Raw genomic sequence first — 19,324 nt, 5'->3', positions numbered from 1 at the left:
CAAACAAAAATGATATTCACTTACCTACTTATTTTTACTTTCAACCAGACTCTTTCCATTCTTTATCAATATGAATTACATACTATTTTTTTGAATACAAATGCTAAATTGCACTCACACACACACAAGAATTGGATTGACTCTAGAAGAAAGCACTGCGTGGGTAACAGAAATAATTATGCATCCCACCGGAAATGTTCTCTCTCCTCAGCGAGAATTTGTTTCTACACCAAGATCTCACAAACTCAAATTTCAATGGCATCAGTGTCATTGTATCCAATTTTATGTTAGCCTTCCATATGTTGTCACTGCATATAACTGATTTTCCTCTGCCTATGATCAGTATTTGTTCTTGGAAATAATCCAATAAATCTATTCACACTAATTTGTAAATTGCCAATTCCTACCACTTCCTGCTTTCTTTATTTTAAAAAGAGTAAAGCCTATGGCCATGGAGGAAAAAAATATCAATAAGTAGATTTTATGGCAAGAATGAAGAAATGGAGAAAATGGGGGCTCTTGAGAACATTCTTCATATCAATCTTTGTATCCAGGTCCCTGCATAATGCTTGTCCTGCACACAATGTTTGAATAAATTGTGATTCTGACAAAAATACAGACAGGAAGACAAAAAGACTAGTCCAGCCCAAAACATAATTTAAACATTGAGTTTAGGCCATGGCAATCAATTTAATCTCACAAGCATCCATTTTCTATCCACTGGCTAGAAATATTATAATGATGAATAAAATAAGGTATTATCTCGTAAACAGCTCATTCTAGAGCTGGATAAAACTTGGTTCTAACCCTGACCCTATCTCTACCATGTGCTGCCTCTGGGGCCATAAGAAACTTACTTAACCCCTCTGAGCCTCGACTCCTATGAAAGAATAGTAGATAATAGTATTGTCTGCCTCATACAGTCTTGGTGAGGATTGAATGAGATAAAAATAAAATGCCTTATTCAGTGCTTGGCACTTAGTGGATGTTAATGTTCAATGTTAGTTAATACTAACCTCGTGTGTATAAGATGGTGATGATGTAGTTAGAAGAAGAGCATTGCTGGTGTGAGGAAGATATAATTAGAAATGGACTTGAAAAGGGATCATGAGATTTGAAAAAAGTGGAGAAAACATGAATATAATCAACTGATCTTTGACAAAAGAACAAAGGCAATGTCATATGGAAAACATGCTCTTTTTAACAAATGGTTTTGGAACAACAGGACAGCCACATGTAAATAAATGAATCTAGACACAGACTTTACACCATTCACAACAACTAACTCAAAATGAATCACAGACCTTATGTGAGATGAAAAACTATAGGACTCCTAGATGATAACATAGGAGAAAACCTAGATGATCCTGAGTGTGGCAATGACTTCTTAGATACACCACCAAAGACACAATCCAAGGAAGAAATAATTGATAGGCTGAAGTTCATTACAATTAAAAAAAAAATCTCTGTCAAGAGAATGAGAAGACAAGCTACAGAATAGGGAAAAAATATCTTGTAAAAGATATTTCTGATAAAGGACCCTTAGCCAAAATATACAAAGAACACTTCGATTTCAGTAATGAGAAAACCAACAACTTAATTAAAAATTAGGCCAAAGATCTTAACAATGACTTCACCAAAGAAGATATACAGATGACAAACAACAAGATGTTCCACATTATACCATCAGGGAAATGCAAATTAAAACTAATAGATACCATGACAAACCTGTGAGAATGGTCAAAATCCAGAACCCTTGCAACACCACATACCAGTGAGGATGAGAAGTAACAGGAACTCTCTCATTCATTTCTGGTACAGAGGCAAAGTGGCACAGTCACTTTAGAAGACAGTTCGGCAGTTTCTTGCAAAACGAACTACACTCTTACCATATGATCCAGCAGTCGTGACTCGTAATATTAGCACAAAGGAACTGAAAACATATGCCAACATAAAACCCCGCACATGGATGTTTAAAGAAGCTTTGCCAAAACTTGGAAGCAAACAAGATGTCCTATGGTAGGTGATGGATTAATAAACTATGGTACACCCAGACAATGGAACACCATTCCGTGCTAAAATTAGCCATCAGACCATGCAAGAAAGGAAGAAGTTGCAAATGTATATCACTAAGTGAAAAGGCTACATGTTATATGATCTCAACTATATGACATTCTAGAGACAGTAAAAAAGATGAGTGGCTGCCACGGATTAAAGATAGCGGATGGATAAATAGATAGACCACAGAGGATTTTTAGATCAGTGAAAATACTCTGTGCGATACAATTAAGCTGGATATACATCACTATACATTTGTTCAACCCCACAGAATGTACAAAAAAGAGAGTGGATCCTAATGTAAACTAGAGATTTTGGGTAATTAAGATGTGTCAAGATAGATTCAACATTTGTAACACATGTACCACCCTAGAGGGGATGTTTGATAAAGGGGCAGGCTGTGCATGTAGGGGCTTGGGGAATATAGGAAATCTGTCCTTTTCACTCAGTTTTGTTGTGAAGTTAAAACTTCTCTAAAAAAATAAAACCCTCTTTTTTTTTTTTTTTTTTTTTTGCAGTTCCCTTTGTGGCTCAGTGGCTAACGCAAACTTGACTAGCATCCATGAGGATGCAGGTTTGATCCCTGGCCTGGCCTCAAGCAGGGGCTTAATGATTGGCTTTGCCATGAGCTGTGGTATAGGCCACAAATGTGGCTTGGATCGCACATTGCCGTGGCTGTGGTGTAGGCTGGCAGCGGTAGCTCTAATTCAACCCCTAGCCTGGGAACTTCCATATGCCCAAGTGTGACCCTAAAAAGAAAAGATTTTTTTTTTTTTTTTTAAGAGCAAAGAGAAACACAACAGGTCAGGAAAATTGTATTTTCGTCAGACCCACAACAGAGTATTCTGTAAATATCTGGTAGAATTAAAAAATATCTTTGTAGGCTAGAAGTGCATAAACTCTCCCCTTAATCTGAACCTTTTTGCTTCTACCTCAGCAACCAAATTCACAAATGTGTATGGTCAAAACATGTCCTCGGGAAAATGTAAATTTCATAAATTACCTTAGATTCACTTTCAAAATTCTTCTTGCTCCTCCTCTGCAGTCAGCACTGAGTGCCTTATCTCCATCCAAACCTATTCTCAGGAAAGAATCTGCTATCAATCGAGGAAAAAAATCCTAAGAACAGATTTGCATAATCATAAAGTCATTTGGAAAAGTTCTGACTTTCCATCAGAGATTTTCAAGCAGAAATCCTTATGTCTTTTGGAATCAGAAGAAGGAATAATTTCAAGTAGAAAATCTTTTCTCTTTTGGAAACAAAAAAGGAATTTGAGGTTTTCTTACAACTCTGAATTCTAAATTTTACATTATTCGCTTCTTATAAGTCTTGTTTCATTATCACCATATCCATTAATATTTGCATTTTTAACTCTTAGTCTTTAATGACAGAATGAAAGCACATACGCCAGTTAAAAAGGAAATTCTCATATTGATAAGACGAGTAGACTGAAACTCATTAGAAAGTAGATGTGAAGAGTGGGGATAATTTTTACTTTTTATACTAACTGCAAAATAGAATTCATAAACAAAGAATTTATCCCCTTCAACATCATCTACCTTCCACCCTTTAAACAATTCTCCTGCCACATAAGCACCCTTAACACAGTCTTCTCCTGGCATTTCTAATGGATCACTGACCTCAACAACACATAAAAATCTTTGTAAATTCCATGATTCTCCTTTTCATGACCACGACAAATAGACAATAAAAGTAGGACAGAGAGAGTTAAGAGTATTGTAAGCAAAACAAGAGTTATATAGAAGCAGGGAGAATTTTTGACACAAACCAAGGCAATGGAAAACACATCTAATACGAGCAAGAAGGCAAGAAGAATATTTTTCTAAAGCCAGAACTCCATTTTGGCATAAGAGGCCATGGCATAGGGCCAAGGTTCTGCACCTTCTGCTCCTGAATTCAAGACCAGAGATTCCACACTCAGCCTTGCTATGTAGCCTGGTCCTGAAATTCTGGATTTATAATATTTCAAACTGGAGAGTTTCTTTGGAGACAATATCCCCAGTGGCCCAATCCTCAGACTTAAGAAGCCTGAAGAAGCAAAGGGAGTAATTAGAGGCTTCCTGGTTTTCCCCATACCCCTTTTCTACTGTATGTTTCAAAATATATTATATATTCATTATAGAAGTAGAATGATAGCTTTATAAACTATTTGGTAAATAATCAAAATGATAAAAATACCCTATTTTCTCTACCTTAACCTTACTAATGTTAACATTTTAATATTTTCTTCCAAATACTGTAAATACATGGTTACATTTTTAACCAGTTACAATCATACCCTAATTGTAGTTTTGCATATTATCCTTTTAACTTTTTAATAGTCTTCCTTATATTTCCCCAAATAAGCAAACATAAATACATAGACAGATGCACATATATAATACACTATGATGAACCTCTTCTTTTACACACATTATCCATATATGAGTCTTTAGTGAAGATAAGTTTTACTCATATAGCACAGGGAACTATATACAATCTCCTGGGATAGACCATGGTGGAAAATAGTATAAGAAAAAAGAATGCATCTTATGTATATACATTATAATATATGTGTGTGTATACATCTATCACTGTCACTTTGCTGAACAGCAGAAATTGACACAACACTGTAAATCAATTATACTTTATGGAGTTCCTGTCGTGGCTCAGTGGTTAAAGAATCTGACTAGGAACCATGAGGTTGTGGGTTCGATCTCTGGCCTTGCTCAGTGGATTAAAGATCTGGCGTTGCCGTGAGCTGTGGTGGAGGTAGATGCGGCTCAGATCCCGAGTTGTGGCTCTGGCGTGGGCCAGTGGCTATAGCTCTGATTAGACCCCTAGCCTGGGAACCTTCACGTGCTGCAGGAACAGCCCTAGAAAAGGCAAAAAAAGACAAAACAAAACCAAAAAAAAACAAAAAAACAAAAATTACACTTTAATAACATTTCTTAAAAAGATAAGCTTTACTAAATAGAAATCCTATAGGAATTGTGAATATAATGATTTTTAAGACTCTTGTCAAGTTGTTTACTTTGTCAGCAGCAGTGCTCATGAGGGCCAATTTTACCAGCAATGTGTATTAATGTAGCTAAACATTTAAAAGGTTATTTCATAAGCCGTTAACAACTAAATCAAGATTTTTTTAATCTTCATTTTGGGTTAATCCTAAAGCTAAATATGTTTAAAATGTTTATTATTTTTCTATAGCAATTACAAGAATGTATTGATGAAGGGTTAGACGAATAAACAAATGGAATAGAAAAAAAAAAAGGGCATCAAATCACACCACATGGATATAGGCAGAATTAGCTTACATCACAGGTGACACGGAAAATTATAGGGAATTTATTTTTTGGCATTAAGTTGTGCTTGGACAACTGAATCAACAAGGAAAAAATAAAATTAATCTCTTACCACATACCATATACAAAATCAATTTCAGGGGCAATATAAACTTAGAAATATAAATTTGTTTGACCCAGATAGACAAGCTAGTAAAAATGAGGAAAACTTTGATAATTTTGGCTGTTAAAATTGAGAATAACATTAAAAGACTTTTTTTAAGAAGAAAGAAAAAGTGAAAGTCGAGGTGTCGTTTATAGCCCATTCCCAATGACGTCTCATTCAAATTACATAAAGAATTCCTACAATGTAGATTTCTTAAAAAAAAAAAAAAAGCAACCTAATATGAAACTAAGCAAATGACTAGGCTTCACAAAATAAAAGGCAAATCATGTGTAAACACCAAAAATTTTGCTCACTTTAAGGATTAAGAAATAAAACTTAAAAGTGCAAAATGACTTTCATTAAAGTAAATATCACAATCAACAAACACTAGAACTTTCAAACTGCTGAAGGGAGTATACATTTATAGAACCACTTTAGAAATGATTGATCATTTTAAAAAAGAAGGTAAGAGATATCTTCCGCATAATACAGAGATTTCTCTGTGGAAACCCATGAGTACAAATTTGTGCACGTGTAGGATGAAACTCCATTAGGTTATATGGCTAGAAGCTTGGTGTCTGTAAGCTGAACAATTCCTGGAGGCCCCATTTCAGGGTTCAGAAGTGTTTGAACTCTGACCAGGCAAAACAGAAAGTTCTTACTGAACATCAGGACATTCAAGAAAGACCCCAAGAAGTACATCTTAGTAATAGGAATAAAGTATCCTTTGGGTAAATATTACTATAGTCCCATCCAAATAAAAGGTAAAAAAAACAAACCCTCAATATCACTCAGTAATAGAAAGTGAATGAAACAGTGCCATTTGCAGCAACATGACTGGACCCGGAAATTATCATACTAAGAGAAGTCAGACGGAGAAAGGCAAATATCATATGATATCACTTTATAAGAAATCTTTTATATTTTTATTTTTATTTTTTTGTCTTTTTGCCTTTTCTAGGGCCACTCCAGCGACATATGGAGGTTCCCAGGCTAGGGGTCTAATCAGAGCTATAGCCACCAGCCTACACCACAGCCACAGCAACATGGGATCCAAGCCTTGTCTGCAACCTACACCACAGCTCACAGCAACGCCGGATCCTTAACCCACTGAGTGAGGCCAGGGATCGAACCCACAACCTCATGGTTCCTAGTCGGATTCGTTAACCACTGAGCCACGACGGGAATGCCAAGAAATCTTTTAAAAAAATGAAACAAATGAACTTATTTACAAAACACACTCACAGATTCCAACAAAAAACTTCCTGTTACCAAAGGGGAAACGTTGTGGGCAGAGATAAATTAGGAGGTTGGGATTAACATATACATACTACTATATATAACACAAATAATCAACAAGGACCTCCTGTACGACAAAGGGAACTGTACTCAATATTCTGTAATAACTTATATGAGAAAAGAATCTGAAAAAGAACATATATATATGCATAACTGAATTGCTTTGCTGTGCATCTGGAGTTAACACATTGTAAATCTACTATGGTCTAATACACAATAAAAATTAAATTAAGGATTTCCTTTTGTGGCTCAGTGGAAATGAATCTGACTAGTGTCCATGAGGACGTGGGTTTGATCCCTGGCCCTACTCAATAGGTTAAGGATCCGGCATTGCTGTGAGCTGTGGTGTAGGTTGGCTCGGACCCTGCCTTGGTGTGGTTGTGGTGTAGGCTGGTGGCTATAGCTCTGATTAGACCCCTAGCCTGGAAACCTCCAAATGCCACGGGAGCGGCCGTAGAAAGACCAAAAAAAAAATATATATTAATTAATAAACCTAAATCCTCAATTAATTAATCCTAAATTAAGCAATTTCTACTTACAAACCCTCCATTCATTATTACAGTTTCATTAAGAAGCCTGACACGACCACTCTCCTATCTTCCATTCTTTACATATCCTATTCAATTGCATTCATTTTGAAGCCATCCGTGATTCTAAAGTGACAAATATAAAGACTCAACAGAGTCCCACCCAAGTTTCTTACACTCATTTAACATCTAATGTAACTGTTACCTTAACTCTCCAAAAATCATTTGGGATCATACAAGTCACACATAACAAAAGATACAGACTCTTTTCCGCCTTATCTCCCTGAGTATGAGGGTCAGCAATACAAAACACTCCAAAATAAGCTCTTAATAAGTATTTAATGAACAGATAACTACATTACCAGGGACCCTATGGCCCACATTTTAATACACAAGAGTTAACTGGTAGCCTCTATTTCGGTTTCCAAAACCTGTAATAATCTAACCAGATCCAAGTTAAGCAGTAGGCTAATTTTATAGCAGGAGAAAGCACAGCATAAGTGTCGTAGAGGTTCCTTTTCAATTTCCAATCTTGAAACTGTCATAACATTTTCAACTTGTTTTAACTCTTCCAGCACAGTGAAGTCTTTATAGATCGACTCATACATTCTACTGCCTAAGACCCTATCTATCTCTATCCCCCTTTCCCCCTCTTGGTGACTATGATGGGAGGGAGAGCATGTGACCTAAAATTTAAGAAATAAAGAAAGAACAAACTTGGACACTTAAAAGGCAAACAGGGAACATAACTGGCTGATGTTGATGAATGTTGTTTTACTTTTCTTCTCTAACAGAAGTGCCCTGTTCAGCGCTGCAGGGCAACAGGAGATCCTGAAAGAGGGATGGGGTGCAGTATAACAAAACACACAAGACTCTTTTACATTTAGAAAGTAGGGGGACCAGGAGGCACTCTGTTCCTCAGAACAAAAGGTGCCTAGGCTTTAGCCCTCAGGACTTTTATTACGGATGGCAACATAGGTTAATGAGCCAAATCAGGTGCAGGCAATGACAAAGCCATCTCGTAGTGAGTAACAAAAGAAACTGCTAGCAACTAGTTACAGGTGCATACCTCTAGGGCATAGTGCAGCTGCTCAAGGTTAATGCAGAACTCCCTTAACTTGTTTTTGAAGGAGATCCTGTACCTTAGAACTCTGCATTCCTTAGCTTGTTGTGCTTTTGCACCTGCACCAGGTTTGCCTTCTGCAGAGTTCAGCAGTTCGGTGGTCTCCAACACAGAAGGAAGGAGCCCTTTCCTGCTAAATCCGCACAAGCTTGCAGTCTGCTGATAGATGTCCCAAATTCTTCTCTTTTTCAATCACTTTCAAATAGAATGTTACAAATGTAAGCATGCTTGAACTCCATAGAGTAATTTCTTCTCTGACTCCAGGAATAGCGGTAATTCCCAAACATCAAAGATTTTAAAAAAACTTGGTCTCTTTCAGTATTAATCCAAGTCAGAGACCTTACTAAACAAGGGCCTTAGAAATGAGATAGAGACAGGAAGAGAGAGGAGGAAAGTGATTAAAGATTAAATCTCTTATGATATCCCTTATAAAATATACTTCAGTGAATAATTTTAAAAATCCATTTGGCACATGTATCACTTATTCGTACGCACATTTATATATTGACTGCTTTTCATGTGTATGTGTTGCTTTAATAAATGAATTGTGTTATTTTACTGCATGTATTGGTGGGGATGACAGTGCAAGCCACAGTAACTAGGGTAGCTCAGAGAATTGAGTAAATCAATGAAAAACTGGTCTAATGGAAGGGTACGAACTAGGACGGCTCCAGGGGTCTCCGCAGTTAAGAACATGGAGCAGCCTCAGGGCACTGCCATCTGATGATTCAGCCTCAGGTGCCCTTTACTTCTGGATGTCTCAGCTCCAGATTCAAATCTGATTTCCTTGGTTGAATCACATGCCTGCCTCTGTGGCCAGGGTACCGGGTACAGTGGCATGGAGATGGGCAGTTCTCCAAAGGGTAGGGGAAAGGCCTATTGCCAGGAGAAAGGGGAAGAAACATGCTGAGAGGCCAAAAAGAATTTGGGGCTATAACTGGAAGTATCTGTCTGATACTGTCATCTGTTCAAGCTTCTAAGATAAATGCCTTGAAAACTCAAGGAATCATTGAAGTATACTATCAAATTCCTCATTGGACACATTCATTCACTTGCTTATGCATACATGATCCGCTTATTCCCACAAACTGAGTACCAATTATATTAGGCAGGGCATGAATTATTTTCCAGGAAAGCCAGAAAAGTGGAAGAGGGGACGGTTAGATATAATCCTATGAGGCCTTCCCAGAATGGACCCCACCCATGTCCTCCATCTACCTTTTGTTGGGGAAAAAAAAAAAGTCAAGAATCAATTTAATCAGAGAAGTGAGAAAATGTAGAAAGCAAGGAAAAAAGTCAAGCAAGACAAAATAATAATACTTTAGCCATTCAACAAAGTCAAGGATCTTTAGTTTTTCCTCAAGGACTACACATAATATTCTGAGCCATGTCTTTTGAGCTGTTTTGCAGATAACACGCCTGCCACGTGTAGGAAGTTAGCTGTATGCTGCCCACAAGCATGCAGACCCCAGGCTGGTTGAAAGCAGAAAGTTGATGATGCTGACTCCCAGTTACCTTACTAGCAACCAATCAGAAGAATGTCCACGAGCTGATCATGCCCTGCTCCTTCAACACTATAAGACCCTCACTACCCCCTCCCGGGCAGACACAATTTGGAGGGCAGTAGCCTACTGTGGCCTCTTTTGCCTGGCAAGGCAAGAAAGCTATACTTTTCTGTTTCATCCAAAACACTGTCTCTGCATTTCTATTCAGAACCTGGTCAAGAGAGGCTGAGTTTCAGAAACAGCTCCTTTGCTTAAAAAACTTAAAAGAGTCTATCTGGAAGGAAAAGTGCTTGATAGTCTTTTTTAAACCTCATAAAACTCTGATGACGTCTTCTACAGATGAGGAAAATTAGGAAAAACATAATGCTCCCCAAATCATGGAGCTTATTCTAGAATTTCTTCCTCTGGCATAACTAAAACCTGTACCCAAGTTATTTCTATTAAATGTAGATTCTATATGTGTCTTGAGTATGTTTAATATTTATATTTAATGAAATACAACTTTAAAAATTAATATTTTATTCAGTAAAGCCAAGTACATAGGATTTTAATTTGCCTTAATAGATAAAAGGCACGTCAAAAAGTGATCATATAATATCACTTATATGTGGAATCTAAAATATGGCACAGATGAACCTACCTACAAAATAGAAACAGACTCATAGACATAGAGAATAGACTTGTGGGAGTCTGGGGTTGGTAGACGCAAACTATTGCATTTAGAATGGATAAACAATGTCAAGCATCAAGAAAGATAGAGGCGGGATTAAGATGGGGGAATAGAAGGACTAGAGCTCACCTTCTCTCATAAAAACACCAGAATTACAACCAAATGCCGAACAACCTGCAACAAAATGGACTGCAAACTGTCAAAAAGATATCCTACTCCAGAAGGCAAAGAGGAGGCCACATCAAGATGGTAGGAGGAGCAATTACGTGATAGAAGCAACCCCATCCCCACAGAGTGGGAAGCCCACAGACTGCAAAGTAACTGTATCACAGACTCACCTGCAGGAGTGAGTGTTCTGAATCCGACGGCATGTCCTCGTGCCTGGGGATTTGGGATTGGAAGGAAGAGCCCCCAGAGCATGTGGCATTGAAGGCCAGTGGGGCTTGTGCGCAGGAGCTCCACTGTACTGGGGATAAAGGAGACCCATTTCTTGAAAGGTGCACAGGGGCTTTCATGTGCACTGGGTCCCAGAGCAAGGCGGAGGCTCTGTGGGAGTCTGGGTCTGACCTGACTGCAGTTCTTGCAGGATCTCCTGGGAAAACAGGAGGTGACAGTGTCTTCTTGTGGAGGAAGGACACTGGAGGCAAGGTTCACGGGAATATTCATCAGCATGGGTTCCTCTAGAGGTGGCCATTTTGGGAGAATCTGGCCCCACCCATCCGTGCTGAAAAGCCCAGGCCAAACTATAATCCAGTTGGGATCACAACCCCACCCACCAGTAAACAGGCTGCCTACAGACCCTCAGGCATACAGCTGCTTCTAATATCACCCAGAGACAAAGCCCCACCCACTAGAGGGATAGGAATCAGCTCCACCTGCCAGTGGGCAGGCACCAGTCCCTCCCTTCAGAAGGCCTACAGCAAGACCCATAGCAACTTCAGGCACGAGGGGAGCAGACATCAGAAGTAAGAGAGGCTACAACTCTATTGTCTGCAAACAGGAGACCACTCCAAATAAAGTGGCAGAGAACTATAACTCAGATAAGGGAAAAAGAAAAAACCCCAGAAAAACAGCTAAGTGCTCTGGAGATTATCAGTCTCCAAAAAAAAAAATGGATAAGCAGCGAAGTGGCTGTGGTGTAGGCCAGCAGCTGTAGCTCCAATTTGATCCCTAGCCTGGAACCTCCATGTGCCATGGGTGCAGCCCTAAAGGGCCAAAACAAAAAGCAAAAAACAAAAAAACAAAACAGACTTGGATTCTAGTAATCACTAAAGACCCCACAATATATCACCTGGGAACACCCAAAAGATTAAAACCAACAAGGAAACATAAAATGAGAATGAAAACAATAGAACACACTTTTTGGAATTAAGACATTTTTTACAAGTGAGTTTAGGCACAATTTATAAGCAATACAATACATACTAAACCATGGTTTTAGAAATGACTATCAGTTTTTCTCCTAAGTAATTGCTCTGGGTTTTTTCCTTAAAACTTTTTGTTCAGATAATCAGCCTCACGTGATCCCATGATGAAATGTCTCTTGTTTTTAAAGAGCTTTAAAAAAGAAAAAAGTGAGACTCACATGGCAAAATTATGGAAGTAACGTAGAAAAATATAATACAGTAAAAATCACCTAAAATGGGGTTACTAATTCTTTTTTTCCTTTTGTAGGGCTGCACCTGTGGCATATGGAAGTTTCCAGGCTAGGGATCTAATCAGAGCTGTAGCTGCCATAGCCACAGCAATGCCAGAGCTGAGCTACATCTGTGCCTACACCACAGCCATGAATGGATAATTAACCCACTGAGTGAGGCCAGGGATCAAACTTGCATCCTCATAGTTGGGTTCTTTTTATATATATATAAATATATATATATATATATATACATATTTTTTTCCGACTGTACAACATGGTGATGCAGTTACACATAAATGTATACTTTCTTTTTCCTCACATTAAGTGTTCCATCGTAAGTGACTAGACAGAGTTTCCAGTGCTACACAACAGGATCCCATTGCTAATCCATCTGGAAGGCATCAGTCTGCACCTATTAACCCCAAGTCCCTCCCACACCCTCCGCTTCCCCCTTGGTAACCACAAGTCTATTCTCTGAGTCCATGATCGTCTTTTCTGTGGAAAGGTTCCTTGTGCCGTATATTAGATTCCAGATGTAAGTGACATCATATGGTATTTGTCTTTCTCTTTCTGACTTACTTCACTCAGGATGAGAGTCTCTAGTTCCATCCATGTTGCTACAAATGGCACTAGCTGGGTTCTGAACCCACCAAACCACAACAGGAACTCCGGTTTACCCATTCTTAATATTTGAGGGCTCACTTTGTCAATCTTCTATTTATTTATAGATACATTTACGTGGAGATTAAAAAATAAGGCGTTAAGTTTCACCATTTTGAACTGCTTCCATCTGCTGTGAGAATTCTGCCTTTGACTCATATTCCCTGGGGCTTTATTTTATAGAATCCATGCATCTGGTAAGAGGAGAACTAGAGAAGTTAGGAAGGAAAGATAAACGAAAACACAGTAAAGGCCGAGAGTGACTTGTGGAAAATGAAAAAGGAATGGTTATGCTTAGCTAGAAGAAGGAATGTTTCGAGGCTTGAAGACAACGGTAAGAAAACAATGTGGAGTGAATTTTATACATCAGAGATATTAAAAGGAAAACAATGTGGAGGAAGTTTTTGGGGGGCATTTACTTATTTTCAAAGTTTTGGCTGCATGAGAACCTGAGATGGAATCCTAATTCTCCTTAACAAATTGTGTGATTTAGGGAAATTTACCTAACAACCTGAAACCTTGTTTTTCCATCTTAAAATAATCTCAGAATTCTTTTGTAGATAAATTAGATAATATATGTAATATATGCAATTGCTTTACATATATCACCCAATGTTAGTTTGCGGGTTTGGTTAACGTAAGGATGTTATAAATGGTAACTCTAGGCAGATCCCCTTAAAGGCAATATTTCTCAAAATCGCTGCCCACACCAAACAGATATATTTAACACTTAAACAGTGATTGATAGGGTTCAACAGTATAAGAAAAAAGAACTAGCAAACCCCCACATCGCAGCACATATAAAGTCAATATGAGCACTTATGTCAGGGCATATTTCACCAGTTATTCATTAACACTCTCTGTGTGTCTCTAGTGAGATATAAGGAGGATGAGCAAATTGCCAAGCAGACCCTGTAGGGAAGTTGTCTGCTAGAGGGGTTAAGAGCTGGAGCTATGGAATTAACAAGATCTGAAGGCAAGTCCTGGTTTCCCACTTAATGTTCCTGATATTCCTAATGTTTGCCACTAGGGCTCCTTATTTGAAGCCTCTAATCCTCAAAGCCCTTCTTTACAAAACTGAACCTCTTTCATGGGGGAGGGTGCTATGGCGTTTACATGGGATGATATCTGTTAAGTGTTCACCACAGATCATGTTCTAGCAATTGTAATTCATACTAAGCAACTTGGAGGAAGTGAAATGTCTATAGGCAGACGAAAGGAATGATTACAACCTTAGTGAAGTGAGAAAAACGAATTTGGCATAGAGATGGCTATTGAAGGATGCTTTTAGAACTGCCACAGATCCTCCCTAAACTCAACCAGGCAAAACTGACTGTCTGTTACAAGAACAAGAAATCTGCCTCAAGCTTCTTGCAATGTTGCCTGGATTCTTTTCCCAGTATGAAAGCACTGAGAATAATACTAATTACGAAGTTACTTATGGGGCCTCAAAGTTTAGAGATACATATAAAAATAGAAAATCTTATCAGGCAAACTTAATGCTTTAGAGGAAGCATATTCTATCATTTATTTAAGAAGAAGAACTAAGTGGAGTTCCCATTTTGGCTCAGTGGAAATGAATCTGACTAGCATCCATGAGGACGCAGGTTCGATCCCAGGTCGTGCTCAGTGGGTTAACAATCCCACGTTGCGATGTCTTACGCAGGCCAGCAGCTGTAGCTCTGATTTGATCCCTAGCCTGGGAACCTCCACATGCTGTAGGTGCAGTCCTAAAAGACAAAGAAGACCAAAAAAAAAAAAAAAGGAAGTGAGTGATTTTTAAGAGACAATAAACTTCAAATTCCATTATGAAAACTATAATTTATTCTAGAGCCATAAATACTACATTGCGGAAAACCCTTTTCAGGGAGCTTTTCACTTCCTTGTTCCGTAGGGAATAGATTAAGGAGTTCAGCATGGGTGAAACAATATTATTCAATATTTGCACTATGGTACCCAGCAAGGCACTGGGGGTGGGCTGCAGATAGATGATGATTACAGGCCCATAGGCACAGAGGATTGCAGTGAGGTGGGCGCTGCAGGTAGAGAACGCTTTCTGCTTACCCTCTGCTGAGCGGATTCTCAAAATGGCAATGCCAATGCGTGTGTAGAAGGCACAAACGCTGAACCAAAGCATTAAAGCCAGAAAGCCAACGTTAGTGGAACCTACTCTCTGGACCAGGGAGCTGTCAGCACAAGCCAGGGGTAAGACAGCAGGAATGTCACAGAAGAAGTAGGCCACCTGATTGGGGCCACAGTAGGGTAACTGAAAGGTAAAGGATGTCAGAATGGTGGCCTGAAGACAGCCCACCAACCAGACTGCCATGACCAAACCGACACAGACTCCAGGTCTCATGATGAGCATATACCTGAGTGGGTGACAGATGGCAACAAAGCGATCATAAGCCATCACAGAATAGAGGCAGCCTTCGGTAGAACCCAGGAAATGATAGAAGAAGAGCTGCGCAGCACACCCCTCGTAGGAAATGGCGTGGCTCCGGCCAGAGAGATAGAAGAGCATCTTGGGACAGGTGACAGATGGGAACAACATGTCCAAAATAGACAGGAGTCCCAAGAAGAAGTACATGGGGGTGCGAAGGGTAGAGGAGGAAGTAATTGCTACAAGGATGAGTAAATTGCCAAGCAGGGTGAAGAGGTAAATGGTTGAGAAGATGACAAAGAGCACAGGCTCCAGTCCCTCTGTCTGAGGTATTCCCAGCAGGAGGAACTCCTTCAGCTCTTCTGTGTCATTCCTCATGTTCCTGGCAGGAGGGTCTTGGGGAGATGAAAGGCAGGAAGCACGGATGTGGGGGCGGATCTGTGACAGATACAATCCCAATGCATTGATCACAACCGGTCTCTGTTTAAAGATGATGTTGAAATTAAGAATTAGAAATTCTGCCAAGATCTATCCAGAGAAAACCACGACTCGCAAAGACACATGCACTCCGATGTTCATTGCAGCACTCTTTGCAATAGCCAAGACATGGAAACAGCCTAAATGTCCATCGACAGAGGAGTGGATCAAGAAGAGGTGGTACATATACACAATGGAATATTACACAGCCATTAAAAGGAACAAAGTACCAGCATTTTTAGCAACATGGATGGACCTAGAAATTATCATGCTAAGTGAAGTCAGCCATACAATGAGACACCAACATCAAATGCTTTCACTGACAGGCAGAATCTGAAAAAAGGACAGACTGAACTTCTTTGCAGAACAGATGCTAACTCACAGACATTGAAAAACTTATGGTCTCCGAAGGAGACAGCTTGGGGGGTGGGGGGATGTGCTTAGGCTGTGGGATGGAAATCCTGTGAAATTGGATTGCTATGATCGTTACACAACTACAGCTGTGATAAATTGATTTGAGTAATGAGAAAAAAAAAAAAGAAATTCTGCCAAGAACATTTAGGGACTAGTAAAGCAAACCCATGTCTTCATATCTTGAGATATCATGGTCCTTCACCAATAGGGTTACAAAGCAAAACGAAGCTTTAACATGGTGAAAACTTGCATGTGCTAAGAGAACAAAGATATCAATATGGAACAGACGAATGTAGTTTGATTCATGTCCATTACCCATGATACAATGATAGATGCCCTAAAATAGACCCACCTTAGTCTGATCCTCCTTATTCCTTTACAGATCATGTCTACAGTTCTCAGACATGTGGTCAAATACCCTTCAGAGCCATCAAATGTCGATGGATTCTGTTGAGAATAACAGATTGTGATGCAATCTCTGTTGTGCAATAAGCATTAAGATTTGGGTGTTTTGACATCCTTCTAGTTGGGTAAATTTCTTAGCTGAACCTTTTCTTATTTAGGAATATTCATTTCACCTAAAAGACACTGCTGGTGACAAATTTTGGTTCTAATCCCAGTGTTTTAGATTGTTTAGAGGTTAGCAGCTAAATTGTATTATGTAGATGGTAGGTTTTAGTGAGATATGTCTTATATAAAAACGTGGATTTCAAATATTTCTTTGTGAGAGAGAGGACAAGATGGTGGAGGAGTAGGGGGACATGCTCACCCTCTCCCACAAACACAACAAAAAAAGCACATCTACAGAATAAATGACTCACACAGAACAGCAACCAATCGCTGGCAGAGGAACCTACACTCCAATAACGGCAAGAAGTTCGTGACATTACTGGGCAGAACAGGAGAAAAGAGGAGAGTGAGAGAAGGTGAATCCGAGTGGGACGGGTGCTCCCGAAAGGGAACTGCGGAGGAGAAAGGGATCCCGCACCCTGGAAAGTCACCTACACGGGGGGAAGATCAAACGAACCGGAGGAATCTCCAGATGCAGAGAAGAGTGTAGCAGTAAGTTGGAGTACGGAAAAGCCGATCAAGAACCGAACAGACAATCTGAACTATGGGCACAGTCACCAAAAATTGAGACGCCTGGGTGGGGGCTGGGCACCGAGACCTAGGCTCCAGAAGTTAGTCCCCGGGCTGGGGGGGCGGGGCAGAGCGGAAACTGCTTGGGAGGTCTAGAAACCATTTGACAGGGCAGAGACTGCCTGGGAGACTAGAAAACAAAGCTGTCGCAGAGGAAGGGAGCAATACTCTAGGGGTGGGGAAGTGGAAAGCCGCATCAGAGGGAACCTGGGAAAAGAGCCTGGTCTGCGCCCGTGCTGGGGAGGGGAGAGAAGAAGGGGTGGGTCCCCATAGAATACCCCCCACGCCACAGCAAGCTTACAGGCCCGCTAGCTAGCTGAAAGCTGTGCTTCCCAGTGCATCCCCTCCCCCCACCCCCACCACCCGCTACGCTCTCCCCGAACCTGGGGCTGCCTGCCATCCAGGAGGGCTGGCCTCAACAATTGCCTGAAGCCTACCACCGCAGGGGGTGTCCCTGCACAGGCCTGCTTACCCTTTGGAGGGGCTACACTTCTGCAGAGCAGCACCAAACACCACCAGCCCCCGAGAAAAGGCCTGCAGCCCAGAAAAGCTAGAACAAGCCTAGCCAGGCAGTGAATAGATCGGCCTAATTCCCGGATGGATTTTCTGAGACGGGCTGCCCCGGGGAGGAGCCTCTTCGGTTTCCAGTGGCCCTGCTACCCGCCCAAGCCCCCAGGGGGTGCCCTAGTGGATCAGCTGCATAGGACTGCCAGCTCCAGGCAGGACCCCCTGCATCCCAGAAAAGCTGCAACAAGCTTGGCCGAGCCAGGAAAAGATCTCAGACGGTCTTTCTGAGTCGGGCTGCCCTGGGGAGGAGCCTCTTGGGTTTCCAGTGGCCCTGCTACCTGCCCAAGCCCCCAGGGGGTGCCCCACTCCCGCGGAATAGCTGCTCAGCACCACCAGCCCCCTGGAAGAGCTCCTGCAGCCCAGAAAAGCTGCAACAAGCTCGGGCAAACTGTGAAAAGATCTGCTTACATTCTCAGGCCATCCTTCTGAGTTGGGCTGCCCTAGGGAAGAGCCTCGTAGGTTCTCAGTGACCCAGATAGCTGCTCCAGCCCCCAGGGGGTGCTGCACTCCTGAGGAACACCTGCCCAACACCGCCAACCCCCTGCAAGAACCCCACAGCCTAAAAACACCAGAGCAAGCTCTGCATGACCAAGTGAAATCTGCTACCATCGTGGTGTGGACCTCCCAGTCCTGTCTGCCCTCAGGAAGTCCTCCTTTGCTTCAAAGAAACACTGTTAGTCCCATCAACACTCCAGAAAAGCCACGCTGCCTCAAAAAAGATTGACCAACAACGCCAGCCCTCAGGAAATATTCCACGGCAGTGACAAGGCAAACACTACCCGATAACGGAGAGTACAACTCCCTCAGGAGAAAGAAAGCAACAAGCAAGATGAAGAAGCTGAGAAACCACCCCCAGTCAAACCAACAGGAGAACTCACCTAAAACAGTCAACAATGAAACAGATCTCTGCAGTCTGACAGACCTGGAGTTCAAAAGAGAAATAGTGAAACTACTGAAGGAATTAAGAGAAGATATGAACAGTAATGCAGATACCCTCAGAAAGGAACTAGAAAATATAAGGAGGAGCCAAGAAAAACTAGAACATTCATTTGCAGAGATGCAAACTGAACTAAGGGCAGTAAAAACTAGAATGAATAATGCAGAAGAACGAATCAGTGATATGGAAGATAGAATAATGGAAATCACTCAATCCGGTCAACAGACAGAAAACCAAATCAAAAAACTGGAAAGCAATATAAGAGACCTATGGGATAATATAAAGTGGGCCAATCTACGCATAATAGGAATTCCAGAAGGAGTAGAAAAAGATAAGGGGATGGAAAATATATTTGAAGAAATTATCGCTGGAAACTTCCCAAATCTAAAGGATGCTGGGTTCAAGATACAAGAAGCACAGAGGGCCCCAAACAAACTGAACCCAAATAGACCCACAGCAAGACACATCATAATAAAA

The 19,324-nt window shown here is 40.7% G+C and overlaps 1 protein-coding gene across 2 annotated transcripts; it reads right to left on the bottom strand.

Annotated features, from left to right (window-relative positions):
• Nucleotides 1-7,513: 7,513 nt before the first annotated feature.
• LOC125111965 (olfactory receptor 148-like) lies at nucleotides 7,514-15,690 on the bottom strand. 2 transcript variants are annotated; one of them, XM_047754164.1, is made up of 2 exons: nucleotides 14,784-15,690; nucleotides 7,514-7,545 (listed from the first exon to the last, which is right to left on the bottom strand). In XM_047754164.1, the coding sequence occupies exons 1-2, from the start codon at nucleotides 15,688-15,690 to the stop codon at nucleotides 7,514-7,516; spliced, it is 939 nt and encodes a 312-aa protein (XP_047610120.1). The 2 variants fall into 2 exon arrangements, with proteins under 2 accessions (XP_047610120.1, XP_047610121.1); XM_047754165.1 differs by lacking the exon at nucleotides 7,514-7,545 and having other exon boundaries at nucleotides 14,755-15,690.
• Between the last annotated feature and the right edge of the window lie 3,634 nt (nucleotides 15,691-19,324).

Source organism: Phacochoerus africanus, chromosome 11 (assembly GCF_016906955.1).
Source record: "Phacochoerus africanus isolate WHEZ1 chromosome 11, ROS_Pafr_v1, whole genome shotgun sequence".
Lineage (NCBI taxonomy): Eukaryota > Metazoa > Chordata > Mammalia > Artiodactyla > Suidae > Phacochoerus > Phacochoerus africanus.
Note: the sequence above shows the minus strand (reverse complement) of the source record. Positions and strands in the feature narration are given on the sequence as shown.